This window comes from Phalacrocorax aristotelis, chromosome Z, assembly GCF_949628215.1.
Source record: "Phalacrocorax aristotelis chromosome Z, bGulAri2.1, whole genome shotgun sequence".
Lineage (NCBI taxonomy): Eukaryota > Metazoa > Chordata > Aves > Suliformes > Phalacrocoracidae > Phalacrocorax > Phalacrocorax aristotelis.
This window is the reverse complement of record NC_134311.1, coordinates 41,993,672-42,021,011: the sequence shown is the minus strand read 5'-3', so window position 1 is coordinate 42,021,011 and position 27,340 is coordinate 41,993,672. Positions and strand designations below refer to the sequence as shown.

General features: G+C 39.4%; 1 protein-coding gene across 1 annotated transcript in view; it reads left to right on the top strand.

The window, feature by feature from the left end:
• The window catches only part of TRPM3 (transient receptor potential cation channel subfamily M member 3), a 452,616-nt gene that overhangs the window by 375,606 nt on the left and 49,670 nt on the right, over positions 1 to 27,340 (top strand). Inside the window, exons 9-12 of the mRNA XM_075078767.1 lie at positions 9,447 to 9,519; positions 17,562 to 17,662; positions 19,746 to 19,880; positions 22,482 to 22,532. Of these exons, the coding sequence (XP_074934868.1) occupies positions 9,447 to 9,519; positions 17,562 to 17,662; positions 19,746 to 19,880; positions 22,482 to 22,532 (360 nt within the window). The remainder of the gene's footprint in view (positions 1 to 9,446; positions 9,520 to 17,561; positions 17,663 to 19,745; positions 19,881 to 22,481; positions 22,533 to 27,340) is intronic.

The window sequence follows — 27,340 nt, the reverse complement described above, 5'->3', positions numbered from 1 at the left end:
GAAGTGTTGCAGTGCTGCGTCAATGCAGAAGGAGATGTAAAATCTAAAAACTTTGCAACCAACATTGAAACTTCTCCCCTCATATCTGCCCCTTCTTATTTCCTCATTTGGAATTTTCTTTCTTACTCTTCAGAACAACAGATCACTTAATTTAGGTTTTCCCTAAACATAATTCTCTCTAATCTTTCTATTCCTGAATTTCCTCTTATTTGGCCATCCCCTTTCTTCTACAGTATTATCCATTGACTCACCTGCTGTCTTTGATCTTTGTTATGCCTACACATCAAGCAGCTTTTCCTCTGAGTTAAACAGGATTATTCATTGCAAGAGAAAAGGAAATGCTTTCCTCTCTTATCTGAACCATTCTGAGGCTTTGCGTACCTGACATCCTTTAATGTTTTGTTTCATCAAAATCTTATTTCTCTTTTCAGGGTAATTTTCTTCTGAAGTATTTAGGTAGACCTAGCTAAATTATAAATCTCAACAGGTACTCTGGAATGAATTGTCCATTTTGCTGAACCAACCCATGCTCTCAAACAGGAGAGTTTCAGGTTATATTTGCAATTACATCTGCTTTTTGTAAAAAAGGGAAGGTTTTTTCCTGACTTCTGTAACCAAGATGCATACAAACAATTTGTGTGTTTGTCAGAGGCAAGGTTTAAACACATTTAAAAATTTTCTGGAGATAGCAGAAAAAAAAAAAATCACTTTAAATGAATTTTAAATCACCATATATTTTCTCCTGATGTCACAGTGAAATGATGGTGAGAAACAACTCCATCTCTAAAAGCATTAATAATTTGCAGCATTCTTAAGATGCTCTGAATACAGTATGTAAAGAGAACACTCTTGGCTGCTTTCTCTGCTCTCATCACTGCTAGCCTGGTTTTTTCCTCGGTCCTCAGCTATCCATTGTCTAGTCATCAGGCATCATCAATCTGAGGTGTAGGGAATGGTTTTTCTTCTTCATCTCTCATCTCCTTCACGACAGAGGGTAAAATGTCATTCTGTGCAGGTGTGCACTGCATTCTCCCTGCTGATTTGGTGGTGTTTCCTCTCTCTCCAAACAAATACAAGCTAAGAGTCTGAATATATTTCAGCTCACTCTTCTTACTCTGAAGTGGTTGAGGTTAACCTTACTGTAAAGAAAGAAATGTTCACATGTAATTGAATAATTTAGAAATACTAAGTAGAGTCTGGTGCTGCAGAGCTATCCAAAATCAGTCCTGGGCCTTTATACTGGCCTTGAACAGAAGAAGCTCTTCCATCTCTGTGGATTTTTAAGAATAAGTCCTAGGAAAAAAAAAAAGTGGTGTGGTGAGAGGGAAGGACTCACTTTTTGGTGAGAAAAGGCATTAAAAGAGGAATTGAATATGCTGGTAGTTGGGAAGAATTTTTACATCTTGTGATTAATTTCACCAAATGCTGTTTTAAACTATTTGAAAACAGTTTTTTACCTTAATTCCATTCCTATGACCTGGCAAATTTGCAGTTAATGATGACCATGGCTGCTGACCTACCTATTGTTCTTCCTTCTCATTCTAAGAGTAAAATCAACTTTGTCCTTGTAGAGAACAAACCTGTTCACAGTGAAGCAGCTCACACTGATGAAGGTTTATAATTTATATATCCAGCTAGGCCTGGATACAGCAAACTCTGACACAGCTATGCTGGCTTATAGCTAACTCTGTAAAGCAAAAAAACAAATTTTTGTGTCAAGGAATTTCCTATACGTCTATATGACTTGCTCATCAGGGCACTAGAACGGCTTCTGCCTGTCTTCTGCACAAGTTCTGCATTCTCTACACATGATAGGTCTGCTTCACCCAGATTAGTAAGGGACAGAAATATTATTGAGGAACCAGGCAGGGGAATAAATTGTAAGAATTCAGAAATTTTGTGACTAAAACCTATTACAACCTGCCTCTTGTCCTCCTGAGTATCTCAATGATCCTTCCACTTCAGGGGCTTCTCACCTATTACTTCATTTGCTTTCTGTTTGACCACATCTTATCTCCTCAGCATCCATCCTCTTCTTAGCTGGTCCTTTGATTTGACAGCTGCCATTAAGGAGACCACATCTGCATGTGGGCAGCTGTGATCTGTATTTCTAAGGTAACCCTGCATTCACATGCATACGGAACTTGGAAAATGCTAAGTGGCAGTGTAATATCTGTGTCTCTTAGTGTGTGAATAATTTCTGAACGTCTTTTTGGTATTCACTGCTCTTGGGTAAGACAGTATTACCTGACATTGCCTAAATGCAATGCAGTCTCAGTGTGAAAGCAGGAAAACAACAGAATGCATCATGTTAGGTTAAACTGACCCTGCTGAGCCAGAAACTATGTAGAAGAAAGGGAAAGGGAAGGAAAATCTGTCAAACAAGAATGGAGCTGGTGCTAAAGAGAAAGAAGAGCTGTTTTAAAATTAGTGCTTTTGATAGAGTCTAGGTCAGATAATCTCTCCTGCTTCTTTCTCCCCCTTCCCCTTCACCCACGTTGCTTTCTATCCTGCTGCTTTTTCTTTTTCCATCTCTTTGCTTTTTTACTTGCTTTCTACCTGCCCTGCCTGAAAATTAGGTTTCTACCCTGCTGGACTGTAATTATTACTGGCAAGTGTCACAGTGCACTGCAATCATTGTGCTGGCAGAGCACGTCTGTTTTGGCTCATTGATTTCCTAGCACATTTTCATGGGAAGAATTTGGACACAGCTAGGGTTTTTCTCCTGGAAGTTAATCCTGTTCACATTAAGATACTTCAGTAAAATCCGCAGTGAGATAGAGGAACAACGTCTCCAGTTTGGGGCTGGGGGCTGAGGAGAGGCAGGAAGGGTGCTGTCTTTTCCTGCTTTAAAGGGCAACCTCATGCATTTCACTCAGGCAGGTTTTGTGGAGGCAAATGAGAGGTAGTCTTGTGACAACCACAAGGCTTTATCTCGTGGGTCCCCACCACCTCCTCCTGCAAGAAGCCCAGCAGAGCTGGTGGGCCTTGCCCAGCTGCCCCCAGAATTAGAAGTAGCTGTAATCTACTGTACTTTGCAAGTAGATCACTATGGGCATAGCAAAAGCAATGCAGACATTAGAATTACATTTAGCAAGAATCCAGATACCTATTAACACTGTTTTTGCAGCTTGTTGGTGAAACCTTGATTGGTGACTCAGAGGCATTTTTGCTTGTCTGTTTCAGGTGTGTTTCCTCTGAAGATTTAACTCTTTTTTCAGTGTGGTTCAATACAGTTTTGTATTTGTAAGGCATTTTAACATCCGCTTCTATTATATTTGTAAAGAAGAGAAGAAAAAGATATTTTAAAAAATCTTGCTGTTGGAAGTCACAGTTGTTCACTCATATGCCTTAGGCAATTACCTGAAAAAGTAATTTCAAGCCAATAAATAGCGTGGACTCTGAGGAAAGGAGGAAATCAAAAAAAGACCAACCCCAAAATACCCAAGGTGACAGCAGAGGAACAGAAAAAGCTGTTCTTTTAAAATAATTTAATTTGACATCAGCAATTGAAACTACCAGCTACATAGAGGTAAAAATGTGGCCCAAACTGCTGGGAGAAAAAAAGAATACTTGATTTTTTAATTTTTTTGTCTTCTTTGAACATAAATTATTTTTTGGCTCAAAAGAAATAGCTGAGTAGGCTAAATGGTAGTTTTTCTCTCTAATACAATTTCGTTATGCTCAGAAAAATAGAAAACCATTTTTTAGACAGAGTTCAAATCAGATCAGCATAAAGAAAAATTCTCGGTTTAAACTAATCTTCCCTTTTTCAGAGCAATGCAAAAAAATAGCTACTGTTAGTCTAATAATGCGCCTCTTCTCCCTTGTTTTCTTCTGACAGGGTAAGCAGGTCTTAAACCTGTATTACTTTTTAGCCCCAACTTCTTGGGTGTTTTCTTTTTAATAATAAAATGTCCTGGATTTCATACACAATCCTTACTAAATTGTTTTTCCTTTTAATTTTTCACTAAAGTTGTACAGAAGCTACGGCTCAAGAGACTTAAAAGGGACTACAGTAAGTTTTTTTAAAGGTGAATGGCACTTAGGTATTGTCTCTTCATCTAAAGAAGAAAGGCTTTCTTTTTTTCTTAGTAATGAGTTATTATGTGGGTTTCTAAGTCTTTAATCTACTCTTATTTTTGCATCTCAGTGGCACACATTCATCCAGCAAAAGGTAGCTGGGAACAGACTTTACTGACCCAGATATTTTCCTTTAGCCCAGCAGTTTTGTACACACTACTGCAATAGCATCTGGAGCCCATTCTGAAAGGGCTGTAGTCAATGTCCTATTTTAACAGCATTGGTGTGTTGTTTCTCAGTTCTCTGCAGTGATTTACCCACCAGAGTACCTGTAAATGGCAACTAGCAAGATGTGAGATACATTAATGACTCTTGAAACTAGATGAGTGTATTGCAAACACAAAATTCTTACCGGTTAATTGGAGGAAAAGAAATCACCAGAGGAACAGGTCTCCAGCAAGACAGGCAGATAGGTTGAGACCTAGACATATTGAACAATTCTAAGTATAGAGTCTGCATAAATACTTCAGGATGTGTCCCTATTTCCTCATGCCTCTGACTACAAAAATTAAAGGATGCTGGAAAAACTACAAAGACTGTATAAGAAGTAAATCCACATTTTAGGAACAATTGCTGTCTTCTTGTAACTGTACTCATAAAATTCAGAAACAAAACTCATGCTTCCTTTCTGGAAATGTCAATAGGGTCTTTAGCACAAGGCACTAGGATCTCACCCAACAGCAAATTGTATGTTTTCCTGCCTTTCAGTGTTTTACAAAACTTTTTTATTTTCTCTTTTTATCCACATTTAAATTTGACAGGAAAAAACAAAGGGACAGCATTTTTGGATGCATTTCCAACAGAAGATGTGAAAAAAGGCAGAGGGAAGGTGCAGCCCTCTGCATTATGAGTCATTCAAGCACCACTGCAGCCTAACATAAAGCTGCATTGGATAAGCAATACAGGTCTCCTCGAGATGCCCAGGGCTCCTCGCTGGCTGCCAGTCTGGGACTCAAAACATAGCAGCAGTATTCTTCCAGTCCGACTACCTTGTTCCTGGATCATAAATAGTTACTGGAGGAGAACAAAAGCTGCAGCTCCTCAGTTTGATAACGATCTGTCTTTGCCAGGTAAAGTAGAAGTGATGATAATACAAATGGTTCAGCAGCCAGCACACTGCAGCTTTAAGCCTCAGCTCCCAAAATTCATTCTGCAGAGCCGTGCCTGCTGAAATATTTTCCTTTAACCATTTAAAAGCAAATGTCACTGTACTCAAATACCTCTGAAATCCAATAGTGAAAGCAACCAACACATCTGGCAAAGACACAAAGTGAACAAGTTACACCTGAAGAATGCTGCAGATCAGGACTAGGATTTTATCAATAGAGATAAAGATTTTATCAAGAGTATGACAAAGTTGGCTCCTTGCCTAATTACAGTGCAGACCTATTTTAAATCCTCCACTTTGTGAATAAACAAAAACATTTGTCAAGCTTTAGGGCAATAGTAGAAAGAAGAAACAATCAATATTTCCAAAACTATGGGAAATGATGACGGGGCAAAGACCTGCCTATGAGTTCCAGAGTGATAAAAAGCTGTTTCACCAGGGTGGGAGGTAACAGTTCAAAGGATGAATAGCTGTGAGAAGTTTATCAAAAAAACCTGCATAAGTAAAAGTAGTAAGGTGCTGCATCTTGTCCAAAATCATCTCCAGGGTCTGTGACAAGAGAGTGTTGCAGGAGAAGAGTCTGAGATCACTCAGGCAGATCTCATTTAGTAGTTAGTCTGTTGGCTTCTAATCAGTAAGTTTAGCTATGTAAAATATTTAATAAGTACAGATGGTGTATTGGTGGTCTATACTACACTTAAAGTTAGTATGGGATACAAAGAAAGATTATAATGTAAACTTACTATATGTATCTTAAATGTTACATGCATGAAAAATGTCACTTACCAGTCCATCAATGCCTGGTGTCAGGTAAGGAATCTCTCAGCCTTGAGGGGTAACCTTGAGAGGCGTCCCTGCTCAAGGGGAGATCACCACCATGCAGCCAGCTGCTATGGAGGGAGAGCAACACATGCCCTGATGGCTACAGATACTTGTAGTATGAAGTGGTTGATCTGTAGTCAGATTTTCGGGATCTGTAGTCAGATTTTCTGCTGTGTTAGTGCAGTTTTGACTACTTACCAGCCCAGTTTCCAGCCAAACCATATTTTTTTTGCTGTGGTGCTGAGTTCCAACTGATAGCCTCACACAACAGGATTAACTTTGATTAGGCCTACTTGCTGACCATCTACCTGGACCAAAGTTCAGTTAGTTCAAACAGGAGGAGCGCACCCATCAGAGAGAGAGAACAGCTATGGATAGTTACAGCTAACCTAAACAATAAGGAGAGGCTGAACATATTTTATATATATATTCTTCTGAATATAGTCTACATCTGAATATATTCTGTGCATTCAGAACAGGCTAAAGTCCACGGTATCAGCTGAGTCTTTGAGCTACTAAACTCGCAGCATTTTGAAATTAAGTATAATGATATATTGCCTTAGTTCTGTCTGAAATTCTAGTTCAGTCTCAGACATGACCCCTAAAATGATAATAGTTCTGGTATAAGTCTGAGGACTCTTTTCATTTCCGTATTTTTTTCCCAATTATTTATCTTATTTTTCTTTCTTTTACTACTTTAATTATGTTAGACCTCTTAAAAATAACAGTAAAGTAAGAGTTACTGTGGAAAGACAGGTTTTTTCTATTGTAACTAAATTACATAGTTCTATTTTATTTTTAATACAGCAGCAATTCATTCTGCTAAAGTGAGTTTATTTTTCCAAGGTATGCAGGGAAGAGGGATGAAAGAGAAGTTGGAAATTTAGGGTTAGATGTGGTCCAATACATGCAAAGTGCTTCCCTTAGTTTTCCTGTGCTGATAAGGTGTTCAGTGCTTGCAATTTATATGATATCTTTTATTTAAGCTGGGATTTCACTGAACATGTTTTAGTTTGAGATGTACCCTTTTCTTGCACTGTACTCCTGTTGTTCAGTATTTTCAGTCCCCAATGTGCAGATTGCTTCACCTTGGGCCTTAAAGATGGAGAAGGGCATTTTGCCATTTGGTAGTGTCACCAAGTGCAGTGACGCAAACAAGTGTTGTGGTTCAGCCTCATTCGGCAACTAAACACCGCGCAGTTAAACCATGACAACAAGACATTCCCAGCCTTAGCTGATCTGCTTGCCAGACTGTCACGCTTCCCTTCAGTGCTACGGAGATGCCTGTCGCTGCAAAAATTGTGTAGGAAATTGCAAAGTGTTGTGAGGATGTTGTGATCAGAATGTTATGTGGCAACACTGTGTTCACCCAATTATTGTCAGCACCTGCCAGAGCTGTCCATGAGAAGGGAGATGTTCCGCTTTCCAATGGGTAAGGGAGGAAGGCCGCCTCTTCCTTGTGCCTTCTGACCCACCTGTCTGGCTGCTAACCTCTGTGGTAGAGTTTGTCATCTGGCATGGGAGGTGCATCATGAGCATGTAGAGCAGAGGGGCTGACCTCATCAGCTCACATTTCTATTGTGTTTTGAGATGAAACATATGTAGAAGTTTGTATTTCTACCCATATTACCTGTGCTGTATGGGTCAGAGGAGCAGACTGCCTGCACACTGCAGTGAAAGCTTCCTTGACAGTCATTGAGGAGATAAGAAAAACATTAGGAAAAACGTCAAGAAACATTTATTTACCAAGAGCGTGGTCAAACCCCGGAACAGCCTTCCTAGAGAGGTGGTCAATGCCCCAAGAAGCCTTTCAGTGTTTAAGAGGCAGTTGGACTAGATGGTCATTGTAGGTCCCTTCCAACTGAAATTATTCTATTCTATTCTATTCTATTCTATTCTATTCTATTCTATTCTATTCTATTAAAAGCTGCGGTATGGGGATAGACATTAGGTGGTTTGCCAGAAACATTGGTAGATTCCAGGGGAAGAGAGAAAATGGCTTGTTAATGTATCATTTGCAGGATTTCTGCTTTGCCTCAGGAACACTTTGAAGGGCCAAACTAAGCCTAATTTGAAAACAGTCTGCTTTAACTGGGGACACACCTAACATAGGCGCTTTCTCACATTAATTGTTTTAGGCATCACCTAAATCAATTGACTAACTAATTGACTAAGCCAATTTCCCATTACTTCATCCAGTTTGTCATTTCAGTCTCTTAACATGCTGTACTACTCTCACTGATACCAAAGCCTCTTACCTCTCTTTGAAACCCCTAGAACTCTCGGGTCAACTGACGGTAGAATCTGTGCTACAGAAGGGCTACACTAGATTTCTTGGGATACATTCTGCAGGGCTATTTCAGTTGGAATCTGAAGCTTGTCACCAAAGTGTTGTCTTAGCCTTGATCACTTTATATATCTCCCAGTCATGGTAAACTGTTCTTTGCACCCTGACATTTGTTGACCTCTATCCCAGATGCCACTGCAGTTCAGTGGTGCTGTATGAGTAGGAATCTAGGAATGTGGGAACAACATATGCTGCTGAATATGAGCATAAAATATGTTTACAAAACTCTTAATTAAAGGCATCACTTAAAGAAATTGAGGCAGTCTGTACTGGCAAAAGGAAAAAGAGGAACAGGTACCAGTTATTCAGATCAAAATTGTGACATAGGTTTTGTTAGTAAAGGAAAGGCACTAATAAAAAGCTGCGGTCTCAATTGCTTCACAAGAAGCAGAGGCCCAAGAGCAGCTATTGCCATGGTAACAAAAGGAGCAAAGGGATTTACACTTCTATATGTTTCAATGCGGTCTTAACCAAGAGTGAAACCAGCTTGAAAGAACAGCCCCACTATATTCATTCTTATTCTTCATGAATTGTCTGTCTCACCTCACTGCCTCAAATCTTATTCCTTAGAGTGATAGGTCACTGACCACAGATGGCTAAAGATGTTTCTGGACCTGTTAGAAGCCTAATTCTTAGATTATTTATCTAACTTTCTGCTATATAAAATCATGAGGTTGAATAAATTGATAATTCCGGATTAAAATATTTATTCAATGCTGTATGCCATAAATTAAGTCCACAATGTATAATACACATAATTCCTCCTAGTAATGTATTGGGAACACTAAATCTAATGTTACTCTTAATACAAGAGCATTCCTTCACCTCTAATTTCACCCGGTAAGTATCACAGAAGAATTTTCTTCCATATGCTCATTAATACAATTTCTATCTTTAACAAATTTTATCTCACAAAAAATACTGTGTATTAATCCTATCTAATAAGCTTCTCATAAAATGTATAAAGTAAGATCATCTTGTAGACATCAGGACATTTTGAGATCCAAATGGTGCTGCCCTGATTTAACTTGTTTTTTTAAAAAATTATCCTAGTTTCAACAATGCTATTGTCTTTTAACATTTCAGATCACAGTATTTCGCATGGGATCAGAAGGACACCAGGATATTGATTTAGCTATCCTGACAGCATTACTAAAAGGTAATGGAGTTTCACTGCACACTGAGTTTGTATAGATCCAATTAGACTAATTCTGTGTCTCTGCTGTGCTGAAACCTATATCTATTGACAGTATCTACCATATCAAGATGGTAAATTTATACCGTGAAACTGAAGTATACATTTTGCTCTAACTGCTTTATGCAAATCCATCTCTTTCTTTAATGTTTAAATAGCTACTAGTTTTCCTTTCTAAATTTTTATTCTCCACCCACAATCGCTAATGCATTGCAAGAAACATCAATGGTAACTCCCCACTGATAACTTGAGAAGATTAGTACTCACAAGAAGACAGCCAAAGGACTTCTCAGACCTAGGTTGCCTTGATGGCTAGTAGAACATCCAGAAGGAGGTTATCTGCCTTTAGATATAACTGGCACTATTGTCAAAGTAAATTGTTATCTGTAGTCATCCTAGGGAAGTCTAGGAACTGTGTGGTATTCCTTCCAGACTCAACTGTTAGAGCTAAGAACTCAGCTATTGGGGTGGTAGGGGTTTTAATCTTAAACTTCGCAGGTCACTAAATGTTTCTAAGCCATTACATATTATACTTATGCTCTTAAAAGATTGTCTTAAAATAAATCTGCTGTTGCTACTGTTCATTATAAACCCAGGTCTTGCAGACACTTGGGTCCCTTCAAAATATGCTATTATCAGGTAATTTAATATCTGCTTGCAAATAAAGAAATAGGTGAGGTTTTAAAGGCTTTGAAGCACATGTACTTACCCAATGAAGGATTACTCACCTAAGCAAGGCCTGGGAGGTCCTAGCCCTCCATTTATATGTTATTTCCCCAAATGGGATTTTCACAAATGGTGTGAATCAATCACCATGGTCATCTTGTTGCTGTCTGGACTGTTTTGTGCTATGTAGTACAGGTCATACTGATTTTGGAAACAGACAATAAGACATACCAAACAATTTTAAACAGCAATCTCAGATACATTAGGGGACATACTTCCAAGGTCACAGGGGAAAGTTATGCTTAATGAGGCTGTTTAGCAGTTGACATCATGCTATTACCACCCCCACACCTGAATAAGAGTGTTCACAGTGATATATGGCAGACCTGAATTTGAGTCATAACAAAAAATTTAATAAATTTACTGGGTATTCAAAAGGTAGTGGGAATTATTCTTGCTTTTTACAGGGCTCAGCTTTCTTCTCAGTTTCTTTCTGTGCAGGCTCACAAAAGCCATATGAGGAGAAAAGGGAGAAGGCCTGAGTAACTTTCACATAACCAAGCAGAATAGTATTTTACCTTTTACACAATTATTAATCCCATTTCAAAAATTGTACTTCAAAATTCAAAACAGAAGTCTGAACAGGAGGAGTTAACCACTTCAAAAGTATGATTGCGAGCTGGTAGCTACCAGCCAAGGAAATGAGCTGGAATTTTTTTGCTCCAGTAGCTTTTGTTTCTTTAGGCTTCTGTGGTATAACATGACTATTTTGCTGCTACCCAGAGGTAACAAGTGCGTAATTAAATCTCAAGGCATTTTGGATACCTTCACACAGAAACAATACAAATCAAGGTAAAGAAAGGAAAAAGAAATTAATTCAAAGCAAGGAACATGAATTGCATCTCTCACCGAATTCTTCTTTTCTATCCTTTGCAAAGAATTTAATTGCAGATTTCATTTTTAAATATAAGTGGATCCTTCGTTATCCTCAGTGTAAAGTGTATTCTCTTCACATTTGTTCTTAAGACAATCACTGAAACTACTGCTTCTGATTTCTATTAGTAAGATACAGATTGTCTTAAAGTTGTGATTCTACTTTTTTCTAGGTGTATTTTCAAGCTCTGAATCCCAATGTAGATCCCTGGAGTCTTTTACCACCTTGACAGCTGCCTCTTGGAAGCTGAAGAAAATAAATCATAGGCCTGGGAGGGATAGTTTTGTGTTTGAAAAGTTCTTTTGCAGTATTTACATGAGCAACTGTACTATGGTTGCAGTCTGGGTATAAAAGTAGTCCTCTCTGACCTGGAATATCCATCCTGCAAGTGCCTAACTGGGCCTGTCATCTCCTCAGTACAATAAAATTACCTTCCCTCTTCATAGTAGTAGTACAAGACATTGTACTGAACTTCTGTTAGCTCAGAAGGTGCCTGGATCTGTGTAAGTAATTTTGACATCTCCTTTCATGCTTGCCTGACAATCTTGATTCAGTAATCTGCTGATGGCAGCAGCACTTTTGTCTTGCACAAGAGCCAGAGGAACTAAAACTTACACCTCATCTTCCGTGCTCCATGGCACTTTCAGATTATGAAGGTACTCAAGATTAGATTTATCAGACATCTCTTGTTATTCTGAGCTTTCTGATCATAGGGAATAAAAGTCCATATAATTTTTAATCAGTGTGTGCAAAGATGAGATCTCTTGTCTCAGACAAGTCAGTTGCCCTTATTCACACTATATCTTTGTACAAAGATTCTGGCCCACCCTGAAAAAAATACTGCCTTACTGTAAATATACTCCATCAGGCTGATAGATAGTTGGGTTTTTCATCAGATCAAGAAATCTAAGGTAGCAGCGCTGAACCACTTGTCTATTGATTTACTAATAAGCAGATATGAAGACTGGGTCTGAATTATCTTGAAATTCCTAAGTTTAAATTCAGGAATTAATCTCTTTTGCCTCTTCAGCACTGTGTGAAAAGGGGGCTGAGAAAAGTATGAAACTGGTAAGTGATTATTGGTTACTTTTCCTGTCTCACTGATGCGGATTTTGCAGTTCTTGCTAGCCAGCATTCCAGGCACATACCATCTGATTACCAATCCCACCCTGGTCTGAGGGATTTGTTCAGGGAATAGGAGGAGGACAAGGATTGGGAAACACAAAATTGCTTGCTGTGTAAAATTTGTGATGAGCTAGTCTCCTTTTAAACCTACATCAGGCACACTGCCATTGCAGGAACTCTCCTGGACAGGATATTCCACAAGCCCCAAACCCTGCACTGAATATGAGAGGTTATTTCCTTGTTTGTTTTCACAAGTCACTTGTTTAATCTTGTCAGCGGATCTATCTTTCTCAGAAGTGATCTCCAATGAACTAGGGAATGGCATCCAAACTGGTTATCAATTTACATTGCATGGATGTCACAACAGCATATGGCTTGTGAATTCCTTTTTTTTTTTTTGAGAGAGAGACATGTAAATGTGGCAAGTAGGTTTCCAGTTGCCTGAATTTGTAACAAGTATATTTATTGATACAGTTTAACTGTTTGTACTGTGTTAACTTGAACAGTTGGAACTCAAACAGTAATGGATTTTGTACTTTTGCAGCTGCTAATTGAGCAGAAGGCATATGACAGGGAAGTTAAACACAGCATATGGAAATGTTCTAAAATGTAATTGTTCTGAAGTGGCATCAAATATCCTAGTTCACAAAGCTGTTGCAATGTCTGGAGCATACTAGCAGCACCAGCCATGTTTCAGCTGGTAGTCCAGAAGCCTTTCCAGTGCAATTATTAGCATTAGGAAAGAGGTGCTGTGTGGTATATGCATATTGTAATATTACTGCCACGTAACCCTCTGAGATAAGCCATGTTAGACTAACGCAGATCTGATGCCTCTGCATACTTTCGAGCCTGTGAATAAGTCATGATTCATGCTCACTGAGCAACCATCATATAGTATCAGATGGTCCTGGAAGACAGTGTGATGGTCTGCCAACCATGAAATCACTTGACACAAAAGGATTTCAGAGTTAGACCAGATATCTGGTTAGTGCCCTTAGAGTTGTTGTTGCTATCAGCTTTGTTATTGTCAATTGATTTGCTAAATGTCAGGAAGATGTTTGTAGCAAACGCAGTGGAAACACAGCCTTTTCACCAAAGAGCTGTGGAAAAGGAGGACAATATAAGATCTGCTGAGATGCAGTGCAGAAAGTTAAATTGGGTTGCTATTTTCCCTAGTTTAGTTCATTTCTTTAAATGATGATTCAAAGCAAACACTGACATGAGTAGAAGCACTGTGGAAATGAGCCTCCTACCACCATTTCTGTCTAGGTAGATCAGTTTTCTGTCATTTCAGCTTTCCATATTCCTGAACACTAAGTATCACAGACTATCCCAGGAGAATCCTTTAGAGGTTTACATTGATCACAGTAAACTTTAGCTGGTATATAAAAGGTATATAATCTGGGATCCTGCAAGGGCACAATACTCATCATCTGACATGTACTCTGCCTCACCCCGGATACACAGCCAAGTCCCAGGCTTCATCACCAAGGAGTATTGCATTTTTGGTCCAAGATATTGGATAGACTATCTGACTTTTACCAGAAGAATCTGTGCAAGATATCCAAGCACTCCTGGATGGCCGCCTAAGAGCATAAAGTTAACACCTGCAGGAGCTAACAGCTGTCCCAGATCTCCTTCTTTTTCATTCAACTTCGCACCATCCTTGCATTGTCTGTCTACATCCAGCAATATATATACTGAAATTAAGGCATTGCATCCCAAATGCAACTTTTTTTCTAGAAGCAGATGAACAGAAGGAAGAGTCCTACTGCAGACATTAGTCATATAGTCTTAAAACATTTGAAGAACATATCTTATGCTCAGCCAGACACAAGGATACTGAGTAAATATTACTTGGACATTAGTCATGTTGCCTAAAACACTGTTTAAAGCAGTAAGTATACTATGGTAATTAAAATAGTACAATGCAACTAAGCAGAGAAACTTTTAATGAGACAGGATGAAACAGAAACATAGGGAGGAAAATCTAATTTCTCACCACTGACAAGGTGACAAGGGTCTAAGAAGTGGTTCCAGTGTGATCCCTGTACTGGGTTGATGAGAGCAGTAGGCTATTACTCTACCTTATTTTTTCATTTCCCAAATATCCTTTGGCTTTGATTTGGGTACATTGCAGTGATGCTTATGAGCAAGATGAGTTCTCAGAGATGTCACTTCTTGGGTTCCTCTTACCAATTCAAATCCATGCTCTGTGGCACTGAATGCAATTAAGGAAATTATTGAAAGGAAGCAGTATCTTAAGAAAGCCCACCTCACATTTGTTCTAGGGAGTTTTTCTTATATTAGTGGAATTACTTTTACTTCTTCATACTGGATAGAATTCTACCTGAAATAGCCTGAATACTTTCTTTTTTATTTGAGGCAGAAATCAATAGTCCATTCTGGAATAAAACTGATGGAACAGTATTCGCAGCCCATATGCTGCTCTGTACAAACTTTTATAGCTTTTATTTTCCTTCTCCTCTTATGCAACACCAGAGTAATCTACATTCATCTGAAAACCACATAGGGGAGACAGGAAAGAGGAAAAACAAACCTCACTCTGGGAGCAGCTGCCCTGCCATGTGCATTACAGCCCCCGCACTCAGACCTGTACTGCCCAGTCACCACCCTAGCTGATGGACAGGTTTGGACCTAAAGTACAAAAAACCCTTGAGAAACCACATATTTTTTTCAACTGCCAAATGTCTGCAGTGCTCTGAGAGATAATGAAATGAACCTTTATGGTAACAAGCATTGGGAAGACCATCATCTCTCTGACTGTTGCCCTTCCCAACATGCATCCACAGGAAAACTTGTCTACTGCTGGAAGCCTTAAACACCATGGAGAGAGGTGGGAAGAAGACAGGCTGGACCGTGGCTTGCTTTCCTCTCTGCTCAGTATTTGGAGCAATAATTATGCTCCAATAAAACAATTCTGATTAACTGCTGGGCTTGGGGGCCTTTCTGGAGATGCAGCCTTATGCCCCATGCCAGTTGCTCTTTCACGTGATCAGATGTACCAGAAGGCCTTGTGTTCACCCAGCAGCTGGGTCCCTCCTAAATCACGAAAAGGCCCAGGAATGTTAGGTCACTCGGCGCAAACTGGGGAAGGCTTCCTGCTAGAAGTCAGAAGGTGTTCACCTGGAGCCTCTATGATTTGGCTTGAGTTTTGGCTGAAGTGGGGGCAGTGTAAGTAGCCCACTTCATTCCCCAAGTCCATCTGATTCACTGTTGATTCAAAATGGTTTCTAACCAGGCTGCATGCCTGGCTAGCCAGACTGTAGGCTGCGGTCAGTTTAGGAGAATCAGGAGGTGGAGCTCCCCCATCACATGTGCAAAATAGTAACTGGGCTGTGGGATTGCCATCACTGCCCGTGGGTTTTGGAGTTCACCCACATGCCTCCTCCACTGCTCAGCAGACTCGCTGAGCACCTGCCAAAACCCTCACTTCTCCTGAAGGCATATGGATGGGAAGGAGGAGATCCAATGACACTTTGAGAGGATCTGTTTTTTCCTTCAGAAAGGGGGAGAACATTATTGGCTGTCTGTACTTAGTTTACACTGTCATACCCACTTCAGGTAGGTTTTTTCTGTTTTTAAAAAGAAAGCTGTAGAGACATTTTTGCCCTTCCCAAAGGTAAATATTTTCTGTTCTTGAATGTTGCATATTGCTTGTGTAAGAAACTCATAAAGGTTGAGACGTCGTTGGCATCCCCCATTAAGTTTCTTGTGAGAGATTTTGTCTGTCTTGTAGTATATAGCAACGAGAAGCTGTCTTCTGCAAGAGGGTGTTCCAGTCACTTCTTAGTCACAGAAAGGTCTTTTACAGTTTTCACTGTTTTATCTTCTTTTCTTCATTTCTTTCTATTTTTCTGCTCCTGCATCACCTACCTTTTTATCAGAGCTCATTTATGTAATAAAATGAAAGTGATATAGATGGTCTACAGTCCACCATTTCCCAAATAATTGCTGTAGATATTGTCAAGTATTTGGCAAAGTTTCACGGCAGTGAACTGACTGCAAAGTTGAGAGTTATAAAATTAGACTGTATGCTAAGTGTCCTGAAGGTCTGTTGAACTGATCCTTCAGAGAGAATTTCAGTGGCCAGTGTGTTACGCTTTATATTTTCTGCCTCCAATTTCAGAGTCCACTTTCAGCTGGGGCATTGTGTGGTTTTGAATAGTACTGAAATGGGGACAGAAATGCTTTGAAGTGATGAAAAGCTCTTGTTTTTCCTCACTCCATGATATCAGTATAAGAATTAATAAAGACAAGAAAACAATGGCAGTATGAAGCCTTTTAAAAATGATCCTTTATACAACCACCTAGTCACTTCAAGCAGCTATGTAGTTAAAAGTTGAAGGGCCCTTTATTTGGTTGGTTGATCGGTTCATTTGGGCCAGTTCTCCCTGTGACACTGAAGCACAAATACTGTTTTATTATTACAAATCAGCTAATAACCATTAAATCCTTAGAGAAATATTTAAAAAGCACAGCAGGGCAGGAATATCCTACAGCATCCATTAAAAATACAGGGAAAATCACCCTCCCTTCCAAAAGACAAACAGTTCTAAAGCCATCTTATCATATGCATAGTTTCTTATTTATTTTGGATACAATATACTTTGACACCAGCTTCATAAGGTGCTTTCTTACAGGTATATTGTATGTTTGAAGGGAAATCTGTCCTGTCGAGACCCCTCGTACAAATAGATAGAGGCGAAATTCCTATGCTTGTACAGGTCCCCACCTTTCAGGTGGGAATGCATAAAAGATGTGCATAAGATGCATGACTATTGAAATCAGTGGTGTCTGTGCGAGTTGAGCCTATTTATAATTGCTAGATGTATGTGTGTGTGTGTATGTGTGCACCTGTGTGCATACACATGTGTGTGCGTATTCCTGCAGCTGGATCAGTATCTGCCCTGGATCCTGCTCTTGCATCCTCTGGGGAGGGAAACCAGTTCACTCCACTGCAAATTGCATCTGTCGATAACATGTGTACCTGCTGTATTTTTCAAGGGGAATGTGAGGAAATAATTAACGCTTATTAGACAGTCTGAGAACCATAGCTTCTGGTTGGAGAGCCAGTATTTATTACAGGGCAATGGAAGGTTTGATTTTGTTTTAATATGAGATCAGTGGCAGAGCTGACGCTGACATCTGTGAGACTCTTGGCAACGAAGAATTACCATGGTCTGTTGACTGAGTCTAAAGTATGTCTTGTTTGTTTTTTCTCCTTCTCTCCTCCCTGCACCCCTGTCTGTATACACAGGAGCTAACGCATCTGCTCCCGACCAGCTGAGCCTAGCATTAGCCTGGAACAGAGTAGACATCGCCCGCAGTCAGATCTTTATTTATGGGCAACAGTGGCCGGTACAGTATATACATAGTATCTTCTACTGAAAACACTTTTAACCCTACACAACATTAAATACATTCTGTTGGTGGCAGTTGTTTTAACACAGTTTAAAATATAGAGCCATCCTCCCAGCCAAACACAAAGCTCCCAGTCACAGCTGCTGAAGGCAGGCATGGTTACAAAGATGTTAATATGTGGGTGTTGGTCTCTCTTCCCAAGTAACAAGTGATAGATGAGAGGAAGTGGCCTGAAGTTGTGCCAGGGAGAGTTTAGGTTAGATATTAGGAAAAATTTCTTCACAGAAAAGGGTTGTCAAGCACTGGAACAGGCTGCCCAGGGAAGTTACCATTCCTGGAGGTATTTAAAAGACATGTAGTTGTGGTGCTTAGGGACATATTTTAGTGGTGCAGTGCTAGGTTTACAGTTGGAGTGGATGATCTTAAGGGTCTTTTCCAGCCTAAATGATTCTATGTTTGCCTGTTCAAGGAAATGTGACATCTAGCTATGCCTTAACACTTGGAGACGACACCTTTGAAGGAACTGAAGCAACACATTTACACTATCAAGCAATGATTCTGCAAGCTGAGAAAAACAAGTATCTGTTTACAGACATGTTACAGTGTTAGGCTACAAATTAAAGGAAAGGCAAAACTTCTCTTTGGTCTTCAGGCAATGTGCTTTTATATACAAACACTGAATTTGATGATGATTGGACATTAAAAATATGCTGCACAAATGTTGGAGATCATCAAATGGACCACAAGAGCTGATCAGCAATGTTACCACAGAAGTGCTGTGGCTCCAAACCTGAGCTGGCATTAATTTCGTGCCCAGTGCTGCTCTGTATCAATGTGCCTGCTTCATGTCTGCCCCATCCTAAGCTCCAGCTGCCAGCAGTGGGGACAGGGCTCCTTGGCCAACACCGTTCCTCTGGGGGGTGCACCATGGGCACTGCTTCTCTGCAGGAGTGGGAGGGCTGTAAATAGAGGGGTTGTTGCATGCTGTGTGGGGCACAGGAGGAGCAGTCAACTCCCAACTTGTGCTGCAGATTTTACTGTGGTAGAAAACACCCAGAAAAAAACCTGAAGGATTCTGTCTCTACCTGTAGCTCCTTAAAGACCACCATATGTTTGTTTGGAAGGTTTCACTGGATCACAATATTCATTACTGTGGCACTTGTTTTGTCACTGTCACGAAAATTTCATATGCTGTCATTACATGAGCATTTACAAGTCCCCATGGAAAAATTATAACAAAAGAAAAAGCTTCTTAAAGCTGTTTAAATGTAGCTTCTGGAGTTTGCTGCCCTTAAAGCTAGTTTCAAAAAATCCTTGCGTTTTTAGTTATGGAGTGAACAGGACTATTTATCTTGTTTTCAGTATTGGGCATAAGTATGCATCAAAACATAGGAGGGATTTTAACGGTAGTACAATGTCCTTGTTGTTAGCACTCCATCATCACATCATAGCAAAAATATACATAAATACTGCAAGCTGCAATCATTTTGCAAGCTAAAAGCTGGAAGTATGAGATAATTTCTCATTGTTCTAACTACCCCCCAACCTGCAAGAGATAGAAAGGGAAAGGTTTTGCTTAAGAAGACATCTTGCATTTGGCCTTTCCAAGAAATGCTGTTTGTGAAGCTATTTCTGCTTCCTGGGTGTCAAAGTTTCGCTGATTTTCCACACCATAACCAGAGGAAAAAGCTAGTAAAGAGAGAATTAAAGTGAGTGTGTGTGCACATAACAAATATACCCAATATAAATAAAATGTTTGTCAGGAAAGTGAGAAATACAGATAATAATGAGATGGTGAATAGTGTGGAGGTATGGTCATCAGTTTCCTGGGTTCCAGTTCCTTGGCCCTAATCTGAATTTCCTAGAGTATGTTAATCTTAACACTCCGACACTCATTTTTGAAATGTGGCCCTGAATTAGGGAAACAAATATAGACTAAAACTGTGATTATCCCATTTTAAGCTTAGCAGAGCAAGCCTCAGAATTTTGTCAGGATTCTGTGCTTGTGCCAGGGTGATTGGACCAGTCGAATACAGCCTGTGATGCCCAGAACAGCCTGAATTAATCGCTTGCTTTGCAGGTGGGCTCCCTTGAGCAAGCAATGCTGGATGCACTGGTGTTGGACAGAGTGGATTTTGTGAAATTACTCATAGAAAATGGAGTAAGCATGCATCGTTTTCTCACCATCTCCCGGCTAGAGGAATTGTACAATACGGTAGGGCCAAATTAAGGCAAATTTTCTATCTCTATATTCATTGTTCTAGCTCCCACTCGTATTACCATGACATGATGGTGCGTAAGGCATCCAACACCTGCTGCAGAAATTTTCCATGTTAGAAGTCCACATTGTCTCCTAGCTTTGTCTCTCACATAATGGAACACTGTGTCTTGCCCATGTAATCTGCTGTTTGGATTTTGTAAGGCACGGATTAAGCCCCACACAGTACTGGCTGATTTCTGGTCATTGTAATTCCAGTATGATAGATCTGGCTGGAAGACAGTAACTGGCCAGTTAAGACCTGTAGGGTCGTGGTATATGATTCCTGACAGTATAAGCCCTTATGGTTTCAGAAAAATCTTGCAACTTTATCAAGTTAATCAAACTCAGCCACTAGAACACAAATGGAAGCAAACTTCTTGGGATAATATTCTGAAGTTAAAGATGAAGTCTGATGATTTCAGGAGGGCTATTACAGTGAAGTGCTTCCCTATGTCCTCACTGAATGTTCCAAAAATTATAGTTTTGACTTTTAAAAGCTTGTTTGCAAGTTTTAGAACTTTGCCCTTAAAATGAACATAAAACTGCAGAGGTCCTAATCGCTTCTGATTTCTGAACTGCAAAACACATTCCAGCGTTCACATCATTATTGCCTTCTGAGAGAAACCAGTAAGTTCAAATTGCTGAAGTGGTATGGAAAAAGTCTCAAAGCATTGTCTAGTTCTTAGGATTGCTAGTTCTGTCTGTTGGAGAGAGGTTGTGATATAGTGCATATCCCTTTTCAAAAAGTTTTTTTCTGCCAGTACTTTTCAAAGCCCTGCCATCTTAAGCTGCTGCACTGGGCTGTATCCAGAGATGTTTCACACTGATGGTGACCAGAAGTCAGTCTCTCAAAAATAACAAACATGAAAATAATTTGTGCAAAATACAGAGGATCAGGTATCCATGCAACCCTTGAGACAGATTCCCATCTGATCTTTGATTGACTTAAACTTTGCCTATCAACTAGAACAGAAAGCCTGTGAGTTTCTTGCTACGGAGATAAGCATTGTAGTTCTGGTACCAAAGCCAGTTTTTACAGGGAGTAAGTTTGAGGAAATTCTTCAGTTTTACAGCTAAAAGAAGGCCTTTTTGAACAAATTTATTGTGAGCTGTAGAAACAACCATGAATTATTCATGCAAGAGTTCCAGAAGAGCCGGGCTGTGACATGCCTAAACTACCAATTATGATATGTTACCTAATGCATCCATAATAGCCAAAAAAATTACAAGGCCAGTTAAAAAACACCAAATTTCAACATGAGACCTGAGAGTGGCCTGGGAAGCTACAAACCTGTGAATCTGACATCTGTTGTGGCAAATCTGTAAAAATACAATAATAGAATTAATAGACAAGAGGACCAATGTTCTGTCAAGAAAGAGTTTACCTGGCTTCTGTAGGAAAATGTTAAGCCTTAGAAATCTGTTAGCATTTCTGAAGTCAACATGCAGGAGAATAAGGATGTTGCACTTGGTCCACCTGTTTCTGCAAACCCTGTTTGACAGTATTTGAAAACCTCAAAGGTTATTAAAGAGATTTAGCTGTCATGGCTTAGAAGATAAGGGGCTTTTGTTGTTTAAAAAATACTTGAAGGATAGAAAACAGACAGTAGGAATACATGGTCTGCTCTCACCACAAAAGGACATTATGACCAAGGTCGTCCAAGACCCTGTCCTAGATCCACCGCTGTTCAGCCTGTTTAGACATGGTCTGAAAAATAGTAACTACTGAACGGACAGGGTTTGCAGGTAATTTAGCATCACTCAGGGTAGGCAAATCTGAAGCAGCATATGAAGAATCACAGGCAAGTCTCATCATGCTCAGCGATGGAGGTTACAAAAAATTTTTTGGCAAGTGCAAAGCAATGTGTATACGGGAACTCTGATTCTGCACATATGCAGTGGTCTTATCTATCACCAGTTACAGCCAAGGAGATCTTTCATAAAAGTCTCTTAAAATACCAGCAACAGTCAAAAACACAACAGAAAAGAAAGTACTTCTCCACATAACATATAATTGAAATGGTGGGAGTCTGCTGCAGAATGTTTTGCATGTCAGGTGAAGTCAAAAGAAGATTGGACAAATTCACAGTCTGTGGATGCTATTGGTGGCTTTTGGACAAGACAGCCTAGATGCAATGTCAGGCTCAGGGGTTCTCTGAGCCACCAATGGTGCAAGTGGAGATCTTGAGTGCAGGAAGGCTGACACTTAAGCAGCTGTTTTTCTTTCCACTCTCCCCCAGAGGCTGTGTTGTGCTGGGCTCCTGCTTTGCTGGGCTCCTGCTTTGCCTAAGTGAGGAGCCTAATCTGGTATATAGGACCTTCGTTTTCATCCAGTTTGCTTACCGAAGTGTTTTGTACAAAAGAGAAGTCCGGCAACGTAATGCTTTTATAATTGATTTAATTTTTTTTAATTGATAACACTGTACAATTGAAATGCTCTCAGTTGCCTGATTTTTAAACTGCTAGGGTGAGAAAACCATTTCAGCATTTACATCTTGCAGGTCTTTGGACAGTGAATGCAAAGCTATTTTATTCTTCTTTATTTGTCCTTTGCAGAGACATGGACCATCCAACACTCTGTATCATCTAGTCAGGGATGTCAAAAAGGTAAGAGTCCAGTAGACGGTAGGTTGGAGATAATGCTATGATTGCTTTTTGTAGCTAGATACAATCTCTGTTTTGCATGAGCTTTCAGTCAGAGCCTTCTCATTCCCCTGCTGTTACAGAATGTCCTGTTTGTATGTATTGAATATTAACCTTTTGCATACAAAGCACAATTAGCAAGTTATTTGGCTTGCTTTCTCTGTGGTTTAGATGCCTGGGTAATAGAGCTACTGCTAGCATAATTGTAGGCTCTTACATACTGTGCATTTATGCTGTTATCTGTATTTTTCCATACCTGCAACTATTGTCAAAGCTAATTTTCATGTTGTTAGTTTACTTCTGAGCCTGTAAAATAGCCCTATCCTTGTGCTGGATCCTAGTTTGTTGAAACAGTTCCTTGTTCTGTGTTGTGTGGTATATTGTACCATGTTCCTCAGCAGAAATAAACAAAAAGAAGTAGTGCAAATTTCCCCTGCTGCCTTATCAAGTTAATTTCAAGCATCTTGAATTATAAAGAGCCATTAAGAGGGCAGGACAGAAACACAGAAAGGTATAGTAACAGGAAGAAGATACCAAATACCTTTAGAAATATATTCAGGATTAAAAGTGTTACAGCAGCAGCAATGAATGAAAATCCCTTATCCTCTAAATATATGGATCCAGTAAGGAGATTGAGTCCGCAACTGACCTCATCAGCTTGAATATTCTCCCAAAGCATGTGCAGATTACAACCTTGCTCATTATGTAAGACAGACCTCAAGGGCAGCATACTTGAGAAAGGATATTTCTGTACATGGGACTAGGTAGAAGATTGAAAAAGGAATGGAGATCTTTTGTAAGAGCACAGGTTTTAGTCATTTCTGCTGTCACTGACAGCTGAGCAGAACCAAAGGCAATTAGGGGAGTGGAGTGGCAATGCTTCATATCGCATCTTTCTGTTAAATAGTGCAACAGTAGTTGGTTTGGGGAGGTTCTGGTGGCTTTCTTTGGTCAGTGTGTTACATGGTATCATCACTGTTCAATTATATATAGTATATTAATTGACCATTGGAAAGTGTGAAATGCCTACAGAAGAAACTGAAACTGTTCTTATGCACAAATCCCCTTGGATGGAGTAGAGTAAAGCTAGAATTAATTTAGACTGGCTAGTTCTCTTGGAGCCGAAATTACCAGAATTTTCTTTTTAACTGAATATGCAGTTATTTATGTGCCTATAAGAGCTTGAAACAAGCATCACCTGTCTTCTTACTCCAAAATATATTCCTTTTCAAACTCCTTATCTCCCCCAGCATCACATTTCCTAGTCCTCCTTCAACGACATAGCGATTTTGTATGGTAGGTGACTAAATAATAACGATATCATTTTCTGGGTACCCAACAAAAGATGTATATTTAAAGGAGCTCTTGAAGAAAAGCCATCAAAATAGACAAAGATGATCAGTACTCAGACGTATATATTGATAGACATTGGCATTAAATAAACTTGCACTATATTTAATGACATTATTTGTTCCTTGGTGATTGCTAAATGTTAGGTGATGGTCATTTGTCCATAAATTCATCCTTCTTTCCTCTGCCCATATCTAAAGTCTCCAGCAATTCCCACTACATGAAGTCAATGTGTACTTTTATTAGAATATATTTAAGGGCTTTAAAAACAAACAGCCTGGTGCAGCCCTCTAGCACCTTCATCAGAAAACTGCACCTGTGGGGCTGTATTTCTCATTTTGTCAGTGATGAGGAACAACCACAGTTCACTTGGAGAAAAGTTTGGAGAAAAGTGACAGCTTGGTATAGCCCTGCCATCTGAGCAGATCCCTTACCACTTAACCAAACTGTAAATCAGTCAGCAGATCCGACAACAGTTTAAATGAAAACACCTCCATGGAAGTAACTTCTTAATGGACATCACTATTTGACAGTTAAGTGGCCCACCATGAATGAAAAGCAGACCACACTGCTGATGCTGGTTTTTTGAGTTTATATATATTTTGTTGCCAGATACCTAACCTCTCAGAATTATTTACAGTATCACAAAATATAAATACAAAAAATTCAGTCTGTCACCTTGAGACAACACTTAAAGGATATGAATACTTTGTGCTTTTTATGCATACATCCCAGTTTTAAAACCTGCAATATTTAAAAGGGTGTACGCTATAAAAAGTTATTTGTATCTGCATCATTGTGAATTCTCAAATAGAAAATGGATGCTTACTAATCATAGAAGCATTATTTAATTTACTACTGTTGTATTTCACAGCTGCATAAATCACTAGAAGGGAGTTTTTTGTTTGAAGGACCACCTCCTGCTTAATGTAACAAAGGATTTGAAAAAGAGAAGTCACATTAATACATCCTGTTTGTGGCAGCTTACAGACACGTGCACACACATGTACAAATATATAAAAAGACAATTTATTTTCTCTTCGGATTTCTAAATATCGCTGTGAAGACTGCTAGTCTGGGCAGCATATTGTAAAGGCCTGGAGACACTGTCTTAAAGAATTTACAGTAATCAGAGCACACTTAATTTCTGCATATATTAACAAGATAAAGCACTTCTTAACGACTCTGCTTTAAAGACATCTGTGCTCATAACTCTGTTTGATCCTCTCAATTCCAAAACTACACACGGGGACAAATCTGCCTGCATCGTTTGCATCATGGCCTTCTTGACGTCTCCTGACCCTTTTGTACGCCAAGGGTACAGAATTTAACGTACAGGGTTGACTTCCTTCCCTAGACCGTACAAACCGATGTAGGCAGACTAAGCAGGAAGAAACAGTGACCGTGTTTGACATCGTCTGTAAGTGGAGGTTGCCCTCTACAGGTTGTTTTTAAAAAAAGCATTCCCTGGCTCCACTAGCTAATGAAGATCAGTAGAAATCACGTATTAATTTTTTCTTTAATCAAAAACCTCTATCTAATCAATATATCTTAATCCCGCTCTGGGATGATATAAGTTTTCAAAGATATTTATTTTGATCTGCCACTGTGTGTCTACATTTCCAGAAAACTAACGAGCAATATACAGAATTTTTAAAGTATTATTTTTAACGCAGCATGCAAAATCAGGGGCTTGGTATCTGCTGCACTTGAAGTGAAAAAACACTATAATTGATTACCTACAGTTTAAAGTTGAAGCTTATTCACAAAAAGAATAATGCATTAGCACTGAAGAGCTTGTCCCAATATTAAAAGGTTAGTTGATTATTAACTAGGATACCTATCACATACAAAAATCAAACCTTCTTCTTGGTCATTCCTGACCACCCTGGCTATACTAGAATTAGCCCATCCAAATTTTTGCTGTTCTTGGAGGGGTTCTGGCCCACTTGCACCACTGTGCTTCATTTACAAGCAGGCTCACTACCGCCAGGGTAGTTCGAAGTGTCTGCTGATATGGCAGATGCTTTGCCACATGGATAACTCCTCTCACAAGGATGGCTCAATTGGCTTTACCAGGACTGCTTACTTCAGAAAAGTAATTGTGCATTAGCATGGAGCCATACATACGTGTATGTCTATAAAATGTGTATTTCTGCTGTGAATTTGTGAGTTTCCTTTAGTAAAGTGTTTCAGTATTATCTGGGAGGTTTAGATGCATTTTTTATTACTATATTGGAAATTTTTTATCTAGACCCCTTTAAGAAATCTTAGAAATCAGAAGAACTATATCGAGAAACTCACGCTTCCTAACACATGCAGCACCCTGATGCCTGATGTGCTTTCTTAATGGCTTAAATATTTTTTTGCCACTTGCTAATATCAAAGCATTCAGTTTAGTATCTTACATTAAGGCAGCAGGAGTCTGTTGAAGAACTACAACACTGGCTTGGAGCTAGAACTCCCACTTCTGCCAGTGCCTTCATCCTTGTTCTAGTAAAACTATCATTGCCTTAATCATTCTGGAGATAGAAGGACATTCTGGGAAACAAACAAACAAAACCCTAGCAGGATTTAATTTTTAGGTTTACATTATTTTTCTTTAAACAGTTCAGAATAAAAATGACTGGGTTCAAATAAACAAAGCTAATATGCATTCCTGCAAATCATAGTGATTCCCCCACCCATCAAATTAGCCAAGAGTAGGAAGAGTGCAAAAGGGTATGCTAAGGGACATTACTGAAAGTTGGCAGCTCACCTTTTGCCACTAAATTTGCTTGATCTTCTGTCACTTTGAATCCCAGCCCATTGCTAGTCATGGTGCACCACAGCACTACCTCTCCCTCTCCTTCCTCAGCCTTCCAGCGTGCTGTTTATACCACAGTGAGCAGGGAGGGAAATAAGCATTGCTTTTCCTGGCTGAAGTAGAAGAGGAAGGATGATCTTTCCATCCATTTTATCTCCTCTGCAGAACCAGTTGCCATCTGCTCTCCATTAGTGTTTTTCTGCTCTGAATCTAATAAGCATATCTGCAGACATGCAGGAATTTCCAGCAAGATATGGCAGTCATAAAATTGCTCTATGTGAATTACTAGCCTTCTTTTGATGACCACATAAAAAGAGCTACAGGCTAACTGTAATCTGTGCTGTATTTATTATAGAAAATATTATTTTATTACAGTGCACTGAAAAATTTTGGAGCTAACAATCACAATTTCCTGGTCCTTCTGCAATGTTGACTTTGCAAGTTAATTTTTCACTAGAGTAATTGTCTCTCTTTCTAAGGCTACTTCTGTCAGTTCACAGAAGTATAATTTCCCTCTCTTTCCACCTTTAATTTGTAGTCACATCTCTTGCACAGTGACATATAGGACAGAGAGGTTTCTGTAAATCCTGGATTAAAGGATTCTTAATGAGATCTC